The sequence below is a fragment of the Daktulosphaira vitifoliae genome, unplaced genomic scaffold (assembly GCF_025091365.1).
Source record: "Daktulosphaira vitifoliae isolate Bord-2020 unplaced genomic scaffold, ASM2509136v1 Scaffold_1, whole genome shotgun sequence".
Taxonomy (NCBI): Eukaryota; Metazoa; Arthropoda; class Insecta; order Hemiptera; family Phylloxeridae; genus Daktulosphaira; species Daktulosphaira vitifoliae.
Genome location: NW_026099572.1, coordinates 4,141,940 through 4,159,092, shown reverse-complemented (window position 1 = coordinate 4,159,092; position 17,153 = coordinate 4,141,940). Strand labels below are relative to the sequence as shown.

Sequence of the window (17,153 nt, the reverse complement as noted above, 5' to 3'; positions counted from 1 at the left end):
AGAGTTGTTATGTTTAAAACAGGTTAACAAAAATGTTTTTTAACAAACCTAGTTATAAATATAGTTATAATTTCATGTTAAAAAACTAACCTTTATTAAGATTATTTTTAGCTAAGAATAAAAATATACTTGATTAAAAAAGAATTTTATTTTTTTACTGAAATATTTTGAACAAGGAAAAAATTGTTTTTAAATAAATATATTAAATTGTTGTCAACACCAGAACTTTTGGAATATCAATGGCTAATTTATTATTCAAAAAGGCTACAAGCAGTCACCTAGTAATCAATGTAATATTCAACAAGTATTTTCATGTTCATCTTCGTTCTGAATATGTCAATTTTGGAATGAAAACCTAAAATATTAATACTAATACTAATAAATATTAATATGTAAAATGTATACTTAAATAAACACTCAAAATATATTAAATGACATTATTATTTTAGTTCTTTTAATTCTATCAACAAGGTACAATTTTTGGGTAGCTTTAGTAAAAAATTAGTGATTGACGTAGTTATTAAATTTTTACACTAGTATAGTATAAATTTAATATAAAAATATATTACTTATGTTTTTATAAATGTTTGTAAATGTACATACTCAGTTGTCATTATTTACTAAATAATATGCATTTTAGTTAACGTAGTCGTTATATAGGTAAAATAACTATTATAAGTCGCATAACGTTTGGTAACAATGGTTTAATAAAAAAAAAAATTTAAGTAACAATTATGATATAATAACGAGGAAAAAATGTCTGTAGTTTACAGAACTTTATTATTTTTTGAAACTAAACTAGTTTCAAAAAATACATTTAATTACATCAGTTTTTAAAAATATTTGAAAAGGCAACCGCAATCTTTGTTATTATTGTAATCAGCATTTGTATTACATAAAGAATCTAATAAAACATTCACTAACACGATTTATTTTAAGTATTAGATATCAGATGATTCAAGATAGTTCCCATGAATATATCATAGAGTAATTTTTTACAAAATTGTTTTGTAAAAAAATCATTTTGTTGAATTCAAACATGTTTGATAAAATTAATAAATATATGAATTCAAGTTAATATAATTGTTTTACTTGCTAATTATTATTAATATTTTAAATACACTCGTAATGTATTTCAAATAAAAAACAAAATGTATTATAAATATGTATTTTGAAATACTGCTCATCCCTGTTCGTAGTGCCTAGTTTGTGTATTACAAAGACATAACTAAAATTAAAAAAATCAAGAGAGGAATAACGTATAACCTTCTCTTTAAAAATATTTTATATGACAATAAATATAGTTTTTTAACTCTTAGTGAGTAAAAGAAGAGAGGCTAAGTCTCTTTCTCTCGTCAAGCATCTTGAATATGCCACGGTTGATGGTAATATTTACTTTGGTTAATGTTTTAACCCCTGTTATTTAAAAATAATTTGTAAGTGCACAATTACTAGTTTTTGTTTTTTTATTTCATGGAAGATGCATTTATTTGATTTTTCCATGATAACTTTGTTATAATTTACGGTTACTCCCTCTTACGGCGGCGTCATGCGACTCGTCTCATCGTCATCGTCAGACATATTATTAGCAAAGCATTACTCAACGTTAACAAAAGATTTAGACCTTTGAGCTGCCTGTGAATAGCTATAATTAATCTCGCGTAATTATTTCTTAAAGTCTTCTCTTTAGTTAAATATTTTCAAGTTTTTTTATATTGTACGTGTGGTATGTGCAGAGCGTAGTAAGTAATTACATTTCTGCGTGAACAAGAAATGCGAGATTTTGATCACAAACGAGGTAGACAATTAGTTGACTGTGCTACTGAAGAAGATACTGTTGTGGAAGAAAGCACTGGTAATAAAAAAGCTAGCATATTCGTTTATGTCTTGCTATTGAACAATTTAAAATTTAACAAGCTATTAACGAAGGCTGTCTAAATTGAAATATTGGTTCGCATGTAATTTACATGGTTCTGATTAACCTTTATGAATTAGCAAAAAATCAAAGATATTTTATAATTCTTAGGAGGTTGCTCAATTATTTGACATTGTAATTATAAAATTTACATGATTATTTAACAAGATTGCTTCATTAAAATTGAAAGATATTAGAATAGGACATACAACTATAAAAACTACAATATATATTATTTTTGAATGAAAATTTATTATTGACGAAGTGTTGACCACTCAAAATATTATTAAGTACATATTTTAATAACTTAATATTTTATTTTTGTAATCTGCTACTTAGCATTTATTATGTAAATAAATAAATTTATTCATATTCTCTTATATTTTAACACAACTTTTGAATTACAATTGATGATAATAACTTATATAATACATTAAAGTTTTTTTCATTGTCAAATACATTCTCACTTTAGTTGATTTTTGGTATCCTATTAATATGGATTAAAAATAATGTTGTGTTGTAGTTTAAATCCTGAAGTAGAAGTTGCTGGTTTATTTTTATCAAAATTGTTGTACTTCTGTAAGAAGTTGTGATTGAATACTGATACTTAATTTTCTGATTGTAGTATCAGACAGCAGGTAGGAAACATTGGTGAAATTTAAATAAATTCATTCTTGTTATACTAACATAAACTTTTGGGAAACATTAAGTTTATAATAATTAACACAATTATTTTTATAAATAAAACTTCTTAACTATAGTTATTTAACTTAGCACATTATTAAATGAGTTTAAGGTCTAATAATTATTGTGTTTAAGGTTCAAAATCCATTTTTGGTGTTAATATAAAACATGTAAAATTTCAAAATAGCATGAGATAAAAATTAATACTTGAATAATGTTACAACATTGTTACTTGAATATTAATAACATTTATCAAATTGTTTTTCTTACATTTTATGTCTTGACTTAAAATATAATTCATTTGTCCTTTAGTCATAAGTATATATACAAACAATTTTTATTGTCAATATTTTTTTCATTAAGGCAAATTTTAATACAATTATATATTTGATCTTTGGTCAGTGTGCAATGAGTAGAGAACCATTTCACTGAATTTTTTGTTTTTATTTAATGACTTATAAGCCATTAATGCCTACACCATTAATTGTACATAGTACTGGTATAGTACATAGTACGCAATTAAAAAAAATTTTTAGATTTTAATTATGCTTGAGCTATTATATTTTTAAATCCATATTAATCATAACTAAAATGTGTTATTAATTATTTTAGCAAAAGAAAAAATGCCTTCTGATACTGAAAGTAATACTAGTTTCAATAACACAAGTGTAAGAACATTCAAAATTTTTATTGGAAATTTATCTGAAAAAACTACATCTAATGACATTAGGCCATTATTTGAAAAATATGGAAAAGTTGTTGAGTGTGATGTTATGAAAAATTTTGGTTTTGTTGTAAGTTTTTAAATTTTTGTGTTAAAGAATTTTTTAGATGTCTCATAAGTTATTTACATAATTAAGCATATGGATGATGAAAATAATGGTCGAGCTGCTATTAAAGGTTTGAATGGTACAATGGTAAATGATTTAGCCATGAAGGTAGAAGCGGCTACTAGTCGCAGAGGTCCTAATACACCGACTACTAAAATATTTGTGGGCAATTTGTCGGAAACTACTAAAGCTCCTGAAGTTCGTGAATTATTTTCCAGATATGGAACTGTTGTTGAATGTGATATTGTTCGAACTTATGGATTTGTGGTATGTCATATTTAAAATATAATTTTATTATATAGTCTATAATTTTATTTTATAAATAATTATAAACTTTGGACTTTAGCATATTGACTCAACTGATGTAAGTAGGATGATCAAAGACTTAAATGGACACATGTTAGACGGTCAACCAATTAAAGTTCAAATTTCTAACAGTCGCGTACGGCAAAGACCAGGAATGGGTATGCCAGAACAATGTTACAGGTATGTAATCAATGAGTTTGATTCAGAGAAAATGTGTTTTGAAGTAATTTGGTAGTCAATTTATGAATTACATTTGTTTATAAATATAAAGTAAAATGGGAAATTTTGTCCAGGTGCGGCAAGGGTGGTCATTGGTCTCGCGAGTGCAGCCGTGAAGGGTGAGCCTTACAACTTATTTCGCACATTCTTCTTTAATTTTTAGTTGCTGAAAATATGTAAAGTTTTATTTAAATCCCAAATATTTTTTAGGTATGGTTATGGTAGGGAAGCTATGCCACCACTTCCTCCACCTCGTGCTCTTTTATATCCTCCTCCACCCCCACCTTCATTTGTTCGAGATCGTTTATTGAGTTCTTATGGCACGGGTTTGAAATCAGATTTGACTAGGGTAAGACTTTAGAATTTAATGTTAATTACTAGTGAAATTCATTCTGATTATTCTGAGAAAATAATTGTGTATAATTAAACTTTTAGATGGACGATTATTCAATGTTGTCTCATGCTGATTTAGGAAGTCATATGTATGAGGTAAATCTACTTTTTTTAAATTAATAACATTAATCTTAATAGAATTATCCATAATGTGGTTTTAGGCTGATGGTCTGTATGATCGTTACTATGATCGCGGATTAATGCGTTCAGCAGCTGATGGAAGTTATGGTATGGATAGACGTATTCCTAGAATGCCTTCTAGCCGTGATTACTTACAATCATCTACACGTATGGGTAGTACAATGAGAGATCCTGATTATGTTTTTACTCGTCGCTCGCCTTTATCAAGTAGCCGTACATCGTAAGTCTTGCCATATATATATGTTTTATAAGAATTGTAATGTGTTTTTAATTTAAAAATTTTATATTAGGTCTTCTCATGCATATGATGATTTTTCTAGGGATTCCTATGATGATCGACGGTAAGATGAAATGCTTGCTATTCGCTTTTTTCAAAACTTCTTATATTTTTATTACAAGCTTGCTTTAACTTATACCAATAGTATTACCATTTTTGCCAAAAATCATTAGTAGCTTACAAATTATTCGTATTTCTTTAATACCTAATTTATTAAATTTAGTTGATAATGCACTATTACTGAATTGGTATTGGATATTAAATACTAATAATTATTAGTTTTATTATTAACTAACTCTTAAGTAAACCCTCTACCCTATTATACATTTTTATGGAAACATTTGATTAAAATTTTAAAAAAACCAAATACATAGTTCAGTAGTAAATTTATACTGGATATTTTTTTATTTGGTAAGATATATACATTTTTTTTTAGCACAATAAAAATGAATCTTATTTCTATTAAAGTTTTTTGGTGAAGATTTTTTAATACTTATAGTACGATTGATTTTATTTAGATGTTTATATTAACTAAGGCTGTGGTTTATAAAATATTGATTTTTTATTCATAGATTTCAAGTAATTTTTTTAAGTATGCTTACTATAGTTTTAACTAATTAATTTTAAAGTTATAATTTAACTAATTTTTGATGTGTTCTTAAACTAATATCAGTATCAAACAAAAATTGTTTGATAAATAATAAATTTAATGCTGCAATATTTTATGTAAAAATATTTTTTCTTAATAAGCTGCTAACCATTTACATACATTATACATGTATTTATGTTATATTCTTATAAAATATTTAGATTTTAATTAAGAAATTATTAACATTTAGTTAAAAATAAAGTTTGCTAACTGACTATTTTTAAATAACAATTGGTTGTGGTGTCACTTAAGGGGCTGAAAATGTATTTTTTTGTCCCTTAATTCTGTTATTATCATTTTATTTTTGAATAGAAATTTAGGAGGAATAGAATTTTGATGTTGATTGATACCTAAAAAAAAAAAAAAAATTCAATAAAATAAAATTTGGTTAATTCATTGACAAATTAATAGGTGATTTTATCTAATAGTTAATTACATCATTTTTTAAGATTAAATAAGAATTTTTTTGCTTAAATTTGTCTGTTAGTTAACCTAATAGAAATTATCAAAATGTTAGCATAGTGTATCTATGCGTTGTGCCATAAAAAAATTGTAGTTATGGATCTCAAATGATAATTAAATTTATTTTTGAATTTATCTCAATTGTATTACTTGTTAATGATAAAACTTATTAATTTCATAGTATTCACACTTATTATGTATTTGGTTTTATTTTATTTGCGTGTCACTCTCAACTTAATCTGAACTAATATCCTAATTCCTTGAAATAAGTGTTAATTGTTTTAAATAATAATTCTATAGTTCTCAATTTTAAATTATACAATAAACAAAATATTAGTTCATTAAGTATCAATCAGCCTCATTTATTCTTCTATTTCAGTAATATTTTAAATATATCCAATTATAATATTTAGTAATTTTTTGCATGTATACTTTTTGTGGGTATAACAGTATTATAATTTTATTTGTTTTATACTGGGAGCATTTTGATAATCAATAATTGCTTAAATAAATCATAGCTTGTCAGTTACATAGAATGGTAATTTTGTTATATAATATGCTAAAATATTATTATTAATTTTTTAATTTATTAAATTGAATGTATTATATAGATTTGCATAAATTTGCATGTCTGTAATAATTAAATAATTTAATTTTGTTTACAAATCTACATTTGGTTAATCTCCAATTATGTTTTTCTTTTCCGTCAGAGTGTCGGGATCTCGCGGGTCGTCGCGTTACACGCCGTATTAAATGATATATTCGTATAAATACTTCCGTGCCGTGGCCGTGTACTCGCGTCGTCAGATCGGATAACTGTACACACAACGTCGACCTACAACATTTTTTATTTTACATTAAGACAAACAATTGAAGACCTACATTTATAAAATCTTGTATAAGATTATTTGTCAGCATACATTTTTTTTTAGGTTAATAGATAAATTCTTAGTGTCAAAAATTAATATTTTTTTTTGTATGATTACTATAATTATTAATTATTATTATTATTTAGGAATTAGTTTTAATAATGGTTAAGTTATCTGGGACTAAGATTATAACCAAATAAAATATACTGCATTATTTTGTAAAACTTAAAAATATTCTAAAATTATTTAGAATTTTCATTGACATTGTGTTTTAGGTCTTCAACAATCTTAACAATTTATTTTCTTAAGTTTCTGTTTATCATCGAGTTATTACAAATAGTTAGTGACTTATGTAGATTATTAATCTTTGTAGTCAAACATTTTATAATTAAGTTAATTTGTATTAATAAAAGTAATAATGAAACATTTAAATATTGTAAGCCCAAACAAATTTTATGACAACAAAAACTTTGTAATTTTCATTGTAATAAATTATAATCGAATGAAAAATGACAATTTTTTTGTAGTTCTTTTGTTCTCTTATATTAGTTAAGTGTTTTTTAGTTATGAATACTACAGCCGACCGATCGAATAGTTCGTCAAACGTGTTTCTTACACCGTTCGATACGTGCGTCGTACTGAAGAATATTCGAGCGAAGCCGATGCGTTTACGATTCGTGTAATATACTCATTCTTAGGTAAACAATAATTAAATTCATACTGTTGGTTTGTCTGTGTGTCAACTTAATTGAAATATTTAGTTTTTCCTTATAAATAATTATGTTCGTTTTTATATTATGCAAGAATAATTTACAGCTGTTATTATTTTCAAATAAATAATGATAATAGAATTAAGCTTTTGTTTTCTACATCGTATTCTATAACACTTGGTACGGTGGACTGTTTCAATTAATCAACTGCACATCTATCATATGAATTAGGAATCTCAAATATCAAAATTATTTATATAAAAAAAAAAGAAAAAGATTATTTTTTAAATATAAATGTTATAAGTATTTCTTGTGTAATTATATATTAGTTTTATTTAGATATTTGGTACCTATAAATTAGATCAAAAGCTTTTTAATGATTATTTAAGACTTCTTAGTAAAATAAGTCTTTTAGTCTAGAATAATAATTTAACATATATTTCTACATTGATTAATCTATAAGTTACTTTATTATGTTACAGAATATTGTTAGTAGCATGTTGCTGAATGATGAATAATTTGTCACAATTGAGTAATATATTGGATTAATATATTGGTGTTTGCTGCAGCAACCAACCTTCTGGATAAATTATACTAGAAATAATCTTGTGTCTAATTGGTTAGTATTTTTGCATTAAATGTATTATAGTATTTTCTTCTAGAAGTTTTGAGAAAAATCTAGAAACTTATAGTATATATTTGGGCCACACAAAAGTACACGCATTCCATAAGAACACTTAATTTTTTATCTATTATTTACATAACTATAATTAAATAAGTAATAACAAGCTGACCTAATCATACATTGGCAATAAACATATCACTTATTACATTTAAGAGTATATGACACCCTAAACAAATATAAGTCCGACAAAAGAAATCTTATTTATGTTGTCATATCTAGTACAACCTCATGTACGTAAAACTTCCTACTATTGAATAAATTTTTATAAAAAGGCTTAAAATTAGAACTCTCATTGTCTTTTCTTATACTAAGAAATATATTCTTAGATACATACTTTTTACGGATCATCTCTGTATTTTTGTGCAGTTTCTTAACTAAGTTAAATTTCTTATAGTTTTGATGCTCGCTAGCATTTATAATTCTTAACTAACCTTAAAGTATATCTATAACTAACAATGCTTCTAATAAATACATTCAAGTAACTTAGAAACTCATTTAATTAACAACTTATCATCAAATGCTAGTATCATATAGTTGATAATTTTTTTCACTACACATTGTTACTCATCATCTGTTATCATCTCTCCAGGAATGTACAGGTAATAGTAGTTTTAAGATGCTAACTACAATAATCAAGTAATTTACATAATTGATGTCTGCAATTTTTTTATCATAATACATCAAAAGAATATTTAATATTGTCTCTTCCTAAATTTGTTGATATGATCAAACATCACCAATACATGTATCATTTAAATAATATATTAAATATAATAATCATTTTAATAAAATATTTAATTTCTGATTAAGTAGAGTTATAATTATCTGGATTAAGTTTATGTTAACAAACTCTCGAATAGTTAAAAAACACAAGATGAAATATTAATTGAATATTTTATAAAAAAATAGTTCTAATTAAAATTCGACGAATTCAATTTTCTCAGTTTTTTATACTAATTAATAATATAAACTAATTAGCTATTGAAATATGTATAAAAAGGGATTTATTGTCACATTATAATCTATTTGTCATTTAGATTTTTTAGTTTTGCTGCAAAGGTGAAAAGGCATTTTATTATTTATTTTAATTTTTCTTTCAATCTTATAAAATTTCATCTTAGTACTTTTAGAAGTTTTGTATAATTATGACAACATTTTTTTTATTAGATATTTGAATTTTAAACTAAAAACTCATCATCAAAATTAATTAAATTACTTTATTATCTTAAAATTTATTTATCTAAATAATATATCTAATATTCTATGTATATTTATAAAATATATTTTTAATATAAAATAAAGTATTACTTAAATTTTACTTACTGGTCAATTATTAATTATTATATATATATATATTGATTTAATTTGTTTTATTTTTAAAAAAGATTTATTTTTGCCTTTGCATTTTACACACTTTCATCCTATGGTTACTTATTTTAGGTGGTATGTAATTAGAGGTAAATGAATTTTTATTGCAAAAAGTTCTCATCTGGTGCTATAAATTCTTAAATATACTTGTGCTTAATCTAATAATGTTTTAATATTTCTCTTAATATTAATATTAGTCCTTTAAATTTGTATGTTCATTAACAGTAAATAAAACTAACGAATTAGTTATAAGATAAAACTATTCAGTGAATTTAATAGAATATATATATATTGAAAGGTTTAATAGAAAAAAATTATTCAAATATATTTGTGTTGGATATCACATTGCAATTAATCACTAAATGTTATTTATTTTTAAATCTAATGACTAAAAATTTAATCAGATGACTTATTTTATTTGTGAAAAATAAAATAATTTTTTAATGGTTTTTTATTTTTCAGGATCTGGTTAATGAGGTAGAATAATGAGTTCTGGCTGTTTGAATGAATTCGAACAAAAAACATTTTATGTATTTTAATAAATTTTTTATTAATTAAGATAACTTTTTTATTTATAAAAGGATCAATTTTACTGGAAAAAAATTGGTCAATATGTATTATTAGACAGTAACCATGTATATTTAATAATATTTTACTGTTAACGGAGCATAATATATTTAGTATACACCTAGTCTTAAACCGAGGTTATTGAGATTCTAATTAGGTATTGATATTTTTTAGCAAACTCCATGACTATCAAAAAGATAAAACTCGTTTGTTATCAAAGAAAGTAATTAATTAAATAAAAAGTATTTTCTTTTATAAGGAATTTATTATATTTATTAAATTATAAAAGTTATAATGATCACAGTTGCTCATTTTTAGACGCTTCACAGTTATTGTTTTGAAGGCTCTTAAAATGTTAATTTTATTCCAATTTATTATAAAAAGATAACTGGTACAATATGCCGCAAAATTTAGATTAACTAGATCACATTGTTTTTAAAAATTATTCTATTTCCTTACTTTTTGAATGCTATATTATGGCTGAGTATTTTTATATTTATTATGAATAAACAAACATGTTTGAGTTTTATATTGTAATTAAATGTCATATATTTTAGCATGTAGAAATATAAATAAAACATCAAAATATATATTAAATTTTAAAAAATATACTAGTCATTGAATTATAGCAACATGAAAACGTTAAGCTTAATGTGTGTTATATAATGGATTCAATGTACTCTATTAATTAAACATACAAAATTAAAAAAAGTTGCATGTGCTATAAAATAGTGTATTATGAAGATAAAAAATTTTCTGAGTTATCATTTGTTAAATGTAATGCTACCGAAACGAAACAAACAGGTATTTATAACTGTTGAGTATATAAATTTTATTATGCTTTCAATATTATTAATGAGAAGGATTTCGATCATTCTTTTAATCCCGATCTTTATAGAGATTATATAATAGGACTAATGATAGAAAACTCGGGTAACAAGTCACGAACATATGTTTGTATAGACAAAAGTATGTAAAAAACGGCGGTACAATATAAAATGTATTAAATCGGTTTTTGTACCTGATATTGGCGTAGAATTATAGTTCATTTTTAAGCAAAAGGGAAGAGCAAACAAAATGTCTAATGCATTTAACAAGCTTTGATATTTGAGTTAAATCTTAAAACAGTAATTCTTAAGTTACAAATGTATAATAATATTAATATGACTTATTAGGTAAGTACTCATATAATATCTGAAATTATGAATACCATATAAAAGATTGATAGTCAACTTGTTGACTTTACTATCATCTATGGTTATATTTAATAACACGAGTAAAAATAAAAATTTAATATAATTTATTAAAAGATTATTTTAAGAAATGTGACATGTTAATTTCTACTCGTATTAATTTTTTATCCACTACTTTTAGAGCTTAAAGATATCTTAACAGTTTAAAATTTGCTCTTACTATTAGTAGCTACTTTCATAGTACTTATAGTTCAATATTATGTAGACTGTATAGTTCGATATAAAGAATAAAAATGAGGGGACCATGGTCTATGAGTTTGTCATTAGTTAGTTATAATATTCATTTAATTATTTTTATTAAACTTAATCATCTTTGACACGTTGAGATTAGATTTTAAGTTTATATCTTAGCTCCATAGTAGTAGTTTTCTCTATTGTATTATTTTTTCATATTAGTGAACAATGAACATGATAAGTAATTATTTTCAAAATTATAATTATTAGTCATAATTAATTTATTAATTTACTATAGTTATCTTCTTCTTCCTCGCCTTAATCCCAACTACTTGGGGTCGCCCATTAATTTACTATAATTATAATAATAAAAATGTATACAGTGTTAAATTCAAGATGGAGAACAATTTTCTAGCAATTCCTCTATCTGTAAGGGGGTATTAGAAAGGATAATGATTTACTCCTAAAATATTTAATGATAATTAGTTAAGTCTCTTATAGTCTTAAATTTAATATTTTTGTAAAGTGGGCCTTTAAGATGTGATGATGCAATGTGGGCTAGTGTAAGACTTAGCTGTCCCGAACCCAAAAGTCTGCATACGCCAATAACAACACTTGATTAGATTGAAATCGAACAGTAACTAACGTAATTTTAATAAAACACTTCAATTGGAATGACTCAAAAATTTAAAAAAAAAAATTGGAAGAGTATAGTCCTCTTATTCCCTTTTTTAATGCACCAATGGATCACACATTAATTTTTTAAAACTTTTTGTTCAACAATTCACATAGAAAAAGAGTCATATAACTAAATTTTTTTTTCGTAATAAATTTATACTACACAATATTTAATTAAAAATATATTTAAAGATTTTAATAAGTATTTAACTTAATTACAAAAAAATGTTGTTTCAAATATTTTATTTTTTTAATTGTTAATGGCAATTAAAAAAAAGCAATTGGGACAAGTATAGATAATATTTGAAAGTATTATTTATTAATGAGGTGGACATAATGCCCATGCACTCAGACCTGTTGTTCCATTGTGCCACGTTTGACAGTATTAAAAGCATATAAAAACGCTTAAGCAAATCTGTAGGTAGTGTTTATTTTTTAAAAGGAAATATTGAATTTTTTCAAAATGAAATCAATTCCTATTTCTTAAATCATATCCAGATTGAAAGTTTTATGATTTATAAATATAATTCAGGAATAAATACTTATTACAGCATCTACGTACTTGTAGATTAGTTATCCTTTAATTTCCGTTTAATTTTCATGTGCATCTTTGACTTATTACATTTACATAACACTACTGTAATCGTCTGATACAACATTAGTATTCTACAAACTGTAGACTCAATCAATATTCTTAATCCTCCAAACAATTGTAGTCATATTTAACTTTTAAATAGAGGACTAAAACCAAACCATTAAAGCTAATGTACTGTGCTATATAGTTGGTCGATGAGAACATTAAACCCAAAAATGGAGCTTTGGGAGAGATTTTATTTTTTACAATTATTTTAAAACTTATTTGGCTCAATCGTAGTATCTATTAATAATATTCATGCAGTTCGTCTTTTTTGTAAGTAGTTAGAGGAGCAATCAGAATTTTTTTCAAATGAGTTTAATTTTTTTTTTTTAATTACCAAAACTATACTTAATAAGTAAAAATAGGTCAACTATTCTAGCTCAAGAATCGTTTTTTTTACTAGGCACCCTACTTCTAATTCCTTGTGTAAATAGTCATGATATCAATTTTTAAAGGAATTTTCTATAATAAGAGAAGGTGAAAATAAATTTCGCCATTTTCAAGTATATATTAAAAAATAAAAACGATAAAAATATGGTATGTGATGAACCCAACACTCATGTTACTATTTAATTTTTATTGAAAATGGTTATTATAATATAATAAAAAATTTCCCTACTTCTCTCGAAAAAAATCTTGAATTCGCGCCCTTAAAAGGGTTATTTATAATTATCACACAATTTAGGATTTTTCAAAATTATACTTTTACCTTGTTTAAAGTGTAACATAGTTACTTCCGATATCGATAAACACACTTTTTAATATATTCTTGTTATTTTTATTTTGCACATTTTACATGATATGATAGGGGCCCACGCTAGCGTTTGCCTATATTATGTATTTACACAGTTGACCGAAACATCTGTCTGCAACGAATAAAGCCGAATGTATAATCGAAAAAACTATTTTCAAGTGAATAACTAATATGGTTTACCTGTGAAATAAGAATGATAATATTGTTTTTAAATTGTATAAAGTAAATCATAATTGATAGTTTTCGAGAAATCATGTTACGTAGAATATTGTGACAGTTCAGTTAGTATTTATCTAAAAAATATGACATTACATTCTAAGGTAAGTACTTAATAAAAAAAAATTATTTTATGCTAACCTAGTTGATTAATTATATAACAATTTTAGGGTTGCTTTACAATGTTCAAAAATTGGTACCGGTGTTGCTTTTATTATATTGGTATTGGTCGTCAGCCTGAAGATGTCGGTATTAATTTAGGATTATTACAAAATGGAAATACTATTACAGGTAGCACCGAATGTTACACTGTTCAAAAGATTTCCAGGTAAAGCACCATATTTATTTTTAAAATTAGTTTATGACATTTTAAATTATATAATCAATTTTAAAAATTTGTTCAATTTATTAAGTTTTGGAAGAGGCATTTCACATGATGATGACGGTATCTCAGTGTCTGGAGGTGTTACAAGTGAAGGCGAAGAAGAAGACTTGCCACAAAAATCGCAAAATACAATAAAAAAAAAAGGAAAGTGGAGTAAAGTTATAAAAAAAACCAAAGAACCAAAAACTCCTGATTCTTTTCACACTTTAGCTGGCGTAAGCATGATGATGTTACAACCTATTGCTTCTGGAGTTGGGTCAACATCTACACCAGACCTGGTAAACTTTTACATATAATTATGTATTAAATTAATTAATTTTTTATTACTTAATATTTAGAGTATAATATCAGTTAAAAAAGAATTTTCAAAAAAAGAAGAAAAAATGGATTATCTTTCTCCAGCAACTTGTAAAGAAAATACAGGTTGGTTGAAATCGCAGAGCATGCAAGTTAGTAAATATTTTTTAATTTTTTTGCATTTTATTTATTTATAATATAAGACAATTATTAATCCCCCAAAGGATGTAACATCAACAACAGATTCAGATAGTTTTGCTATGTCATCAGTCGTAAGTACTGGCGAAACAACGCCCTCTACTGTACGTTCTCTTCGATTTGGATCGGTTGCAACTTCTATGATGAATGTTACCAGTAAATTTACATCAATAAGATCAAAATCGAGTGAAACAGTAGCTAATAATTGGAGAATAGCAGTAGATAATTTACAGTCTTCTGATATCAATGCATGTCAAGATCAGGGATATGGAAATATTAGTTTTAAAGTTGCTTATGATCAACAAATTAAAAAGTAAAATAACATAAATATTTTAAGATTTAGTTTAAAGTATACAACTTGTCTTTCTACAATTTTTTAGACTTTTTATTCGTGTGGATAATTTGGATGGCCTAGCGCCTAAAGGAAAAGATAAACGACCTTATAAAACCGTTTTAAAACTTACATTACTGCCACAGGAAAAAACAACAAAAACCAGTAAAACAATAGGAGCCGCTATGAGTCCAGTGGTCAACGAAGACTTCTATTTAAGCACTAAAAGTATAAACAATAAAGTTCTTAGGTATAAAACTCGATTTTTTTTTATAAATAATTTTAATTATCTCTTAAATTAAATTGTGTCTAATAATAGAATTTCAGTATATGATCACGAGAACCAAGGAAAATATGATGCAATCGGTCATGCATTACTTTTTTTAGATGATTTAACGCTATCAAATGATGGAGCACAGACTCTAAAACTTTACAAGAATTCGTGGGTTTGTTTAATATCTAAATAAAGAAATTATAAAGTAAATTCATTGATATATTTTTCAGCCTAAAGAAATGAATAATTCAAATTTACGCATTACACTGTCTTACAAAAAAGAAAGAGAAATTTTACGTATAGTTGTTCATGAAGCTGCAAATCTGATTTTACCTCATGGTCAGTAATTAGTAATGAATAATAAACATGCAGGGCTATGCTGGGGAGCAAAGAAGCAAGTACTGTTGGTTAAGTTCCTAAATAGATCCTGTAATTGGTGGAAATTATAATTGGGAGGTTATGCTTCTAGCGCCCTATTCCATATATAGCCTATAATTAGAAATTATGAAAAAATACACCGATATAGTAATAATTTTTTTTTACAATTTTGTTGAATAATAAGATAATAAAAATACTTATACATTCTTTTAACTAAGTTAAAATGCTGTTGTAAAAAAATGATCACATTTTTTTAATCAACTTCAATGCCTACGCTCTAGACTTGTTGTTGTCTACTATGTAACAATTAGTCAAACTTTAAAATTTCGTAATATGCTGTGGATTAATTCGTAATACATTACCATAATTTATGGTTTTAAAGTAAACGTTTCTTTATCAAGTTGTAATATGTAATTTTATTATGTTATGATACATTAATTTTAGAGAAGTCCAGAACTTTTGTCAAAATTACTCACTTTAATAAAGGAAAAAAACACAAGGAATATCAGTCACCTTCAGTACTCAACACTATATGTAATCCTGATATAATTTATTATGAGTTTACTGCAGATATTCGCATGGATATGAATATGGCTACAAATGGTTATTTAGTAATTTCGTTAAAAGAAAAAGGTTTTTTAAAAAGTAATTTAGGTAGAGTAATATTTGGACCTTTATTATACACAGAGAGAGGTTATGACTTATCACCATGGGGTAAAGCAATTCTAACTAGAGACGGTGTTTCAAGCACATTCAAATTGTACTCCTAAATTATTAAGATTTAAGAACAAAACGTAATTATAAATGATAATAATTACTTATAATTTTAGATATGTGCCTTATATATTCACATTTTTTAAAATTAATTAATTAATTTAGAAAAATTAATATTGTTTCTTTTTGTATTAAGTTTAAGTTGCGCGTGTTTTAGATTGTAAAATTTAAGCATAGCCTTTAACTAATTTTAGAATAAAAATAAACGTAAATATCATCAAATATTGTAATTAAATGTCTGATCATAAGTAAAAAAACTGTAATACATAAATAATAGTAATAGGATATGGTGAATTAAAAATTGAGATAATCTCAATGACATTAGATAACATTAAAGGTATGTCGAAGATAAGAGTACAAGAAATAAAAAAAGAGGAGGTTCAACCTAACAATTAGTGTAATGACAGTAATGTTTTTGATGAATAATAATATTAAAAAAAATGTAAATTAAGAATAATGATGTAAAATTGAAGAGTCGAACTATTTTTGTTAGATTGCGTGCTAAACATGACAATAAATTTTTAAGTACCATTTACAATAAATCAATTTATAAAAAGTTTATATTTCTTCTTTTGTTAATTTTTTGTTTGAAAATAAATTACTATTAAGGTACTATTCACTTGTTTTTTTTAAGTACTTATTTCATTATTTCTTTACGTTATGTTTACAATTCAAATTAGTCATTATTTATGATTGATATGAATTGTTTTGATTTTTTATGTTTGTAAT

General features: G+C 24.8%; 2 protein-coding genes across 9 annotated transcripts; both read left to right on the top strand.

Moving 5' to 3' along the window:
• Positions 1-1,564: 1,564 nt before the first annotated feature.
• LOC126896382 (RNA-binding protein lark) lies at positions 1,565-10,604 on the top strand. Of its 8 annotated transcripts, XM_050669113.1 has the most exons (12): positions 1,566-1,855; positions 2,439-2,553; positions 3,212-3,393; positions 3,460-3,696; positions 3,776-3,915; positions 4,029-4,073; positions 4,165-4,303; positions 4,390-4,443; positions 4,509-4,708; positions 4,779-4,829; positions 6,587-7,443; positions 7,938-7,983. In XM_050669113.1, exons 3-11 carry the CDS (start codon positions 3,223-3,225, stop codon positions 6,627-6,629), a joined length of 1,080 nt encoding a protein of 359 aa, XP_050525070.1. In that variant the 5' UTR covers positions 1,566-1,855; positions 2,439-2,553; positions 3,212-3,222; the 3' UTR covers positions 6,630-7,443; positions 7,938-7,983. The 8 variants fall into 8 exon arrangements, with proteins under 8 accessions (XP_050525067.1, XP_050525065.1, XP_050525068.1 ...); XM_050669110.1 differs by lacking the exons at positions 2,439-2,553; positions 6,587-7,443 and adding an exon at positions 9,971-10,604 and having other exon boundaries at positions 1,565-1,855; positions 4,809-4,829; positions 7,938-8,074; XM_050669108.1 differs by lacking the exon at positions 2,439-2,553 and having other exon boundaries at positions 1,565-1,855; positions 4,809-4,829.
• A 2,955-nt stretch (positions 10,605-13,559) lies between these two features.
• On the top strand, positions 13,560-17,039 carry LOC126896374 (uncharacterized). Its single transcript, XM_050669093.1, has 9 exons — positions 13,560-13,891; positions 13,958-14,115; positions 14,201-14,450; positions 14,511-14,621; positions 14,694-14,980; positions 15,048-15,248; positions 15,318-15,444; positions 15,503-15,611; positions 16,095-17,039. Exons 1-9 carry the CDS (start codon positions 13,874-13,876, stop codon positions 16,418-16,420), a joined length of 1,587 nt encoding a protein of 528 aa, XP_050525050.1. The 5' UTR covers positions 13,560-13,873; the 3' UTR covers positions 16,421-17,039.
• The last annotated feature ends 114 nt before the right edge of the window (positions 17,040-17,153 follow it).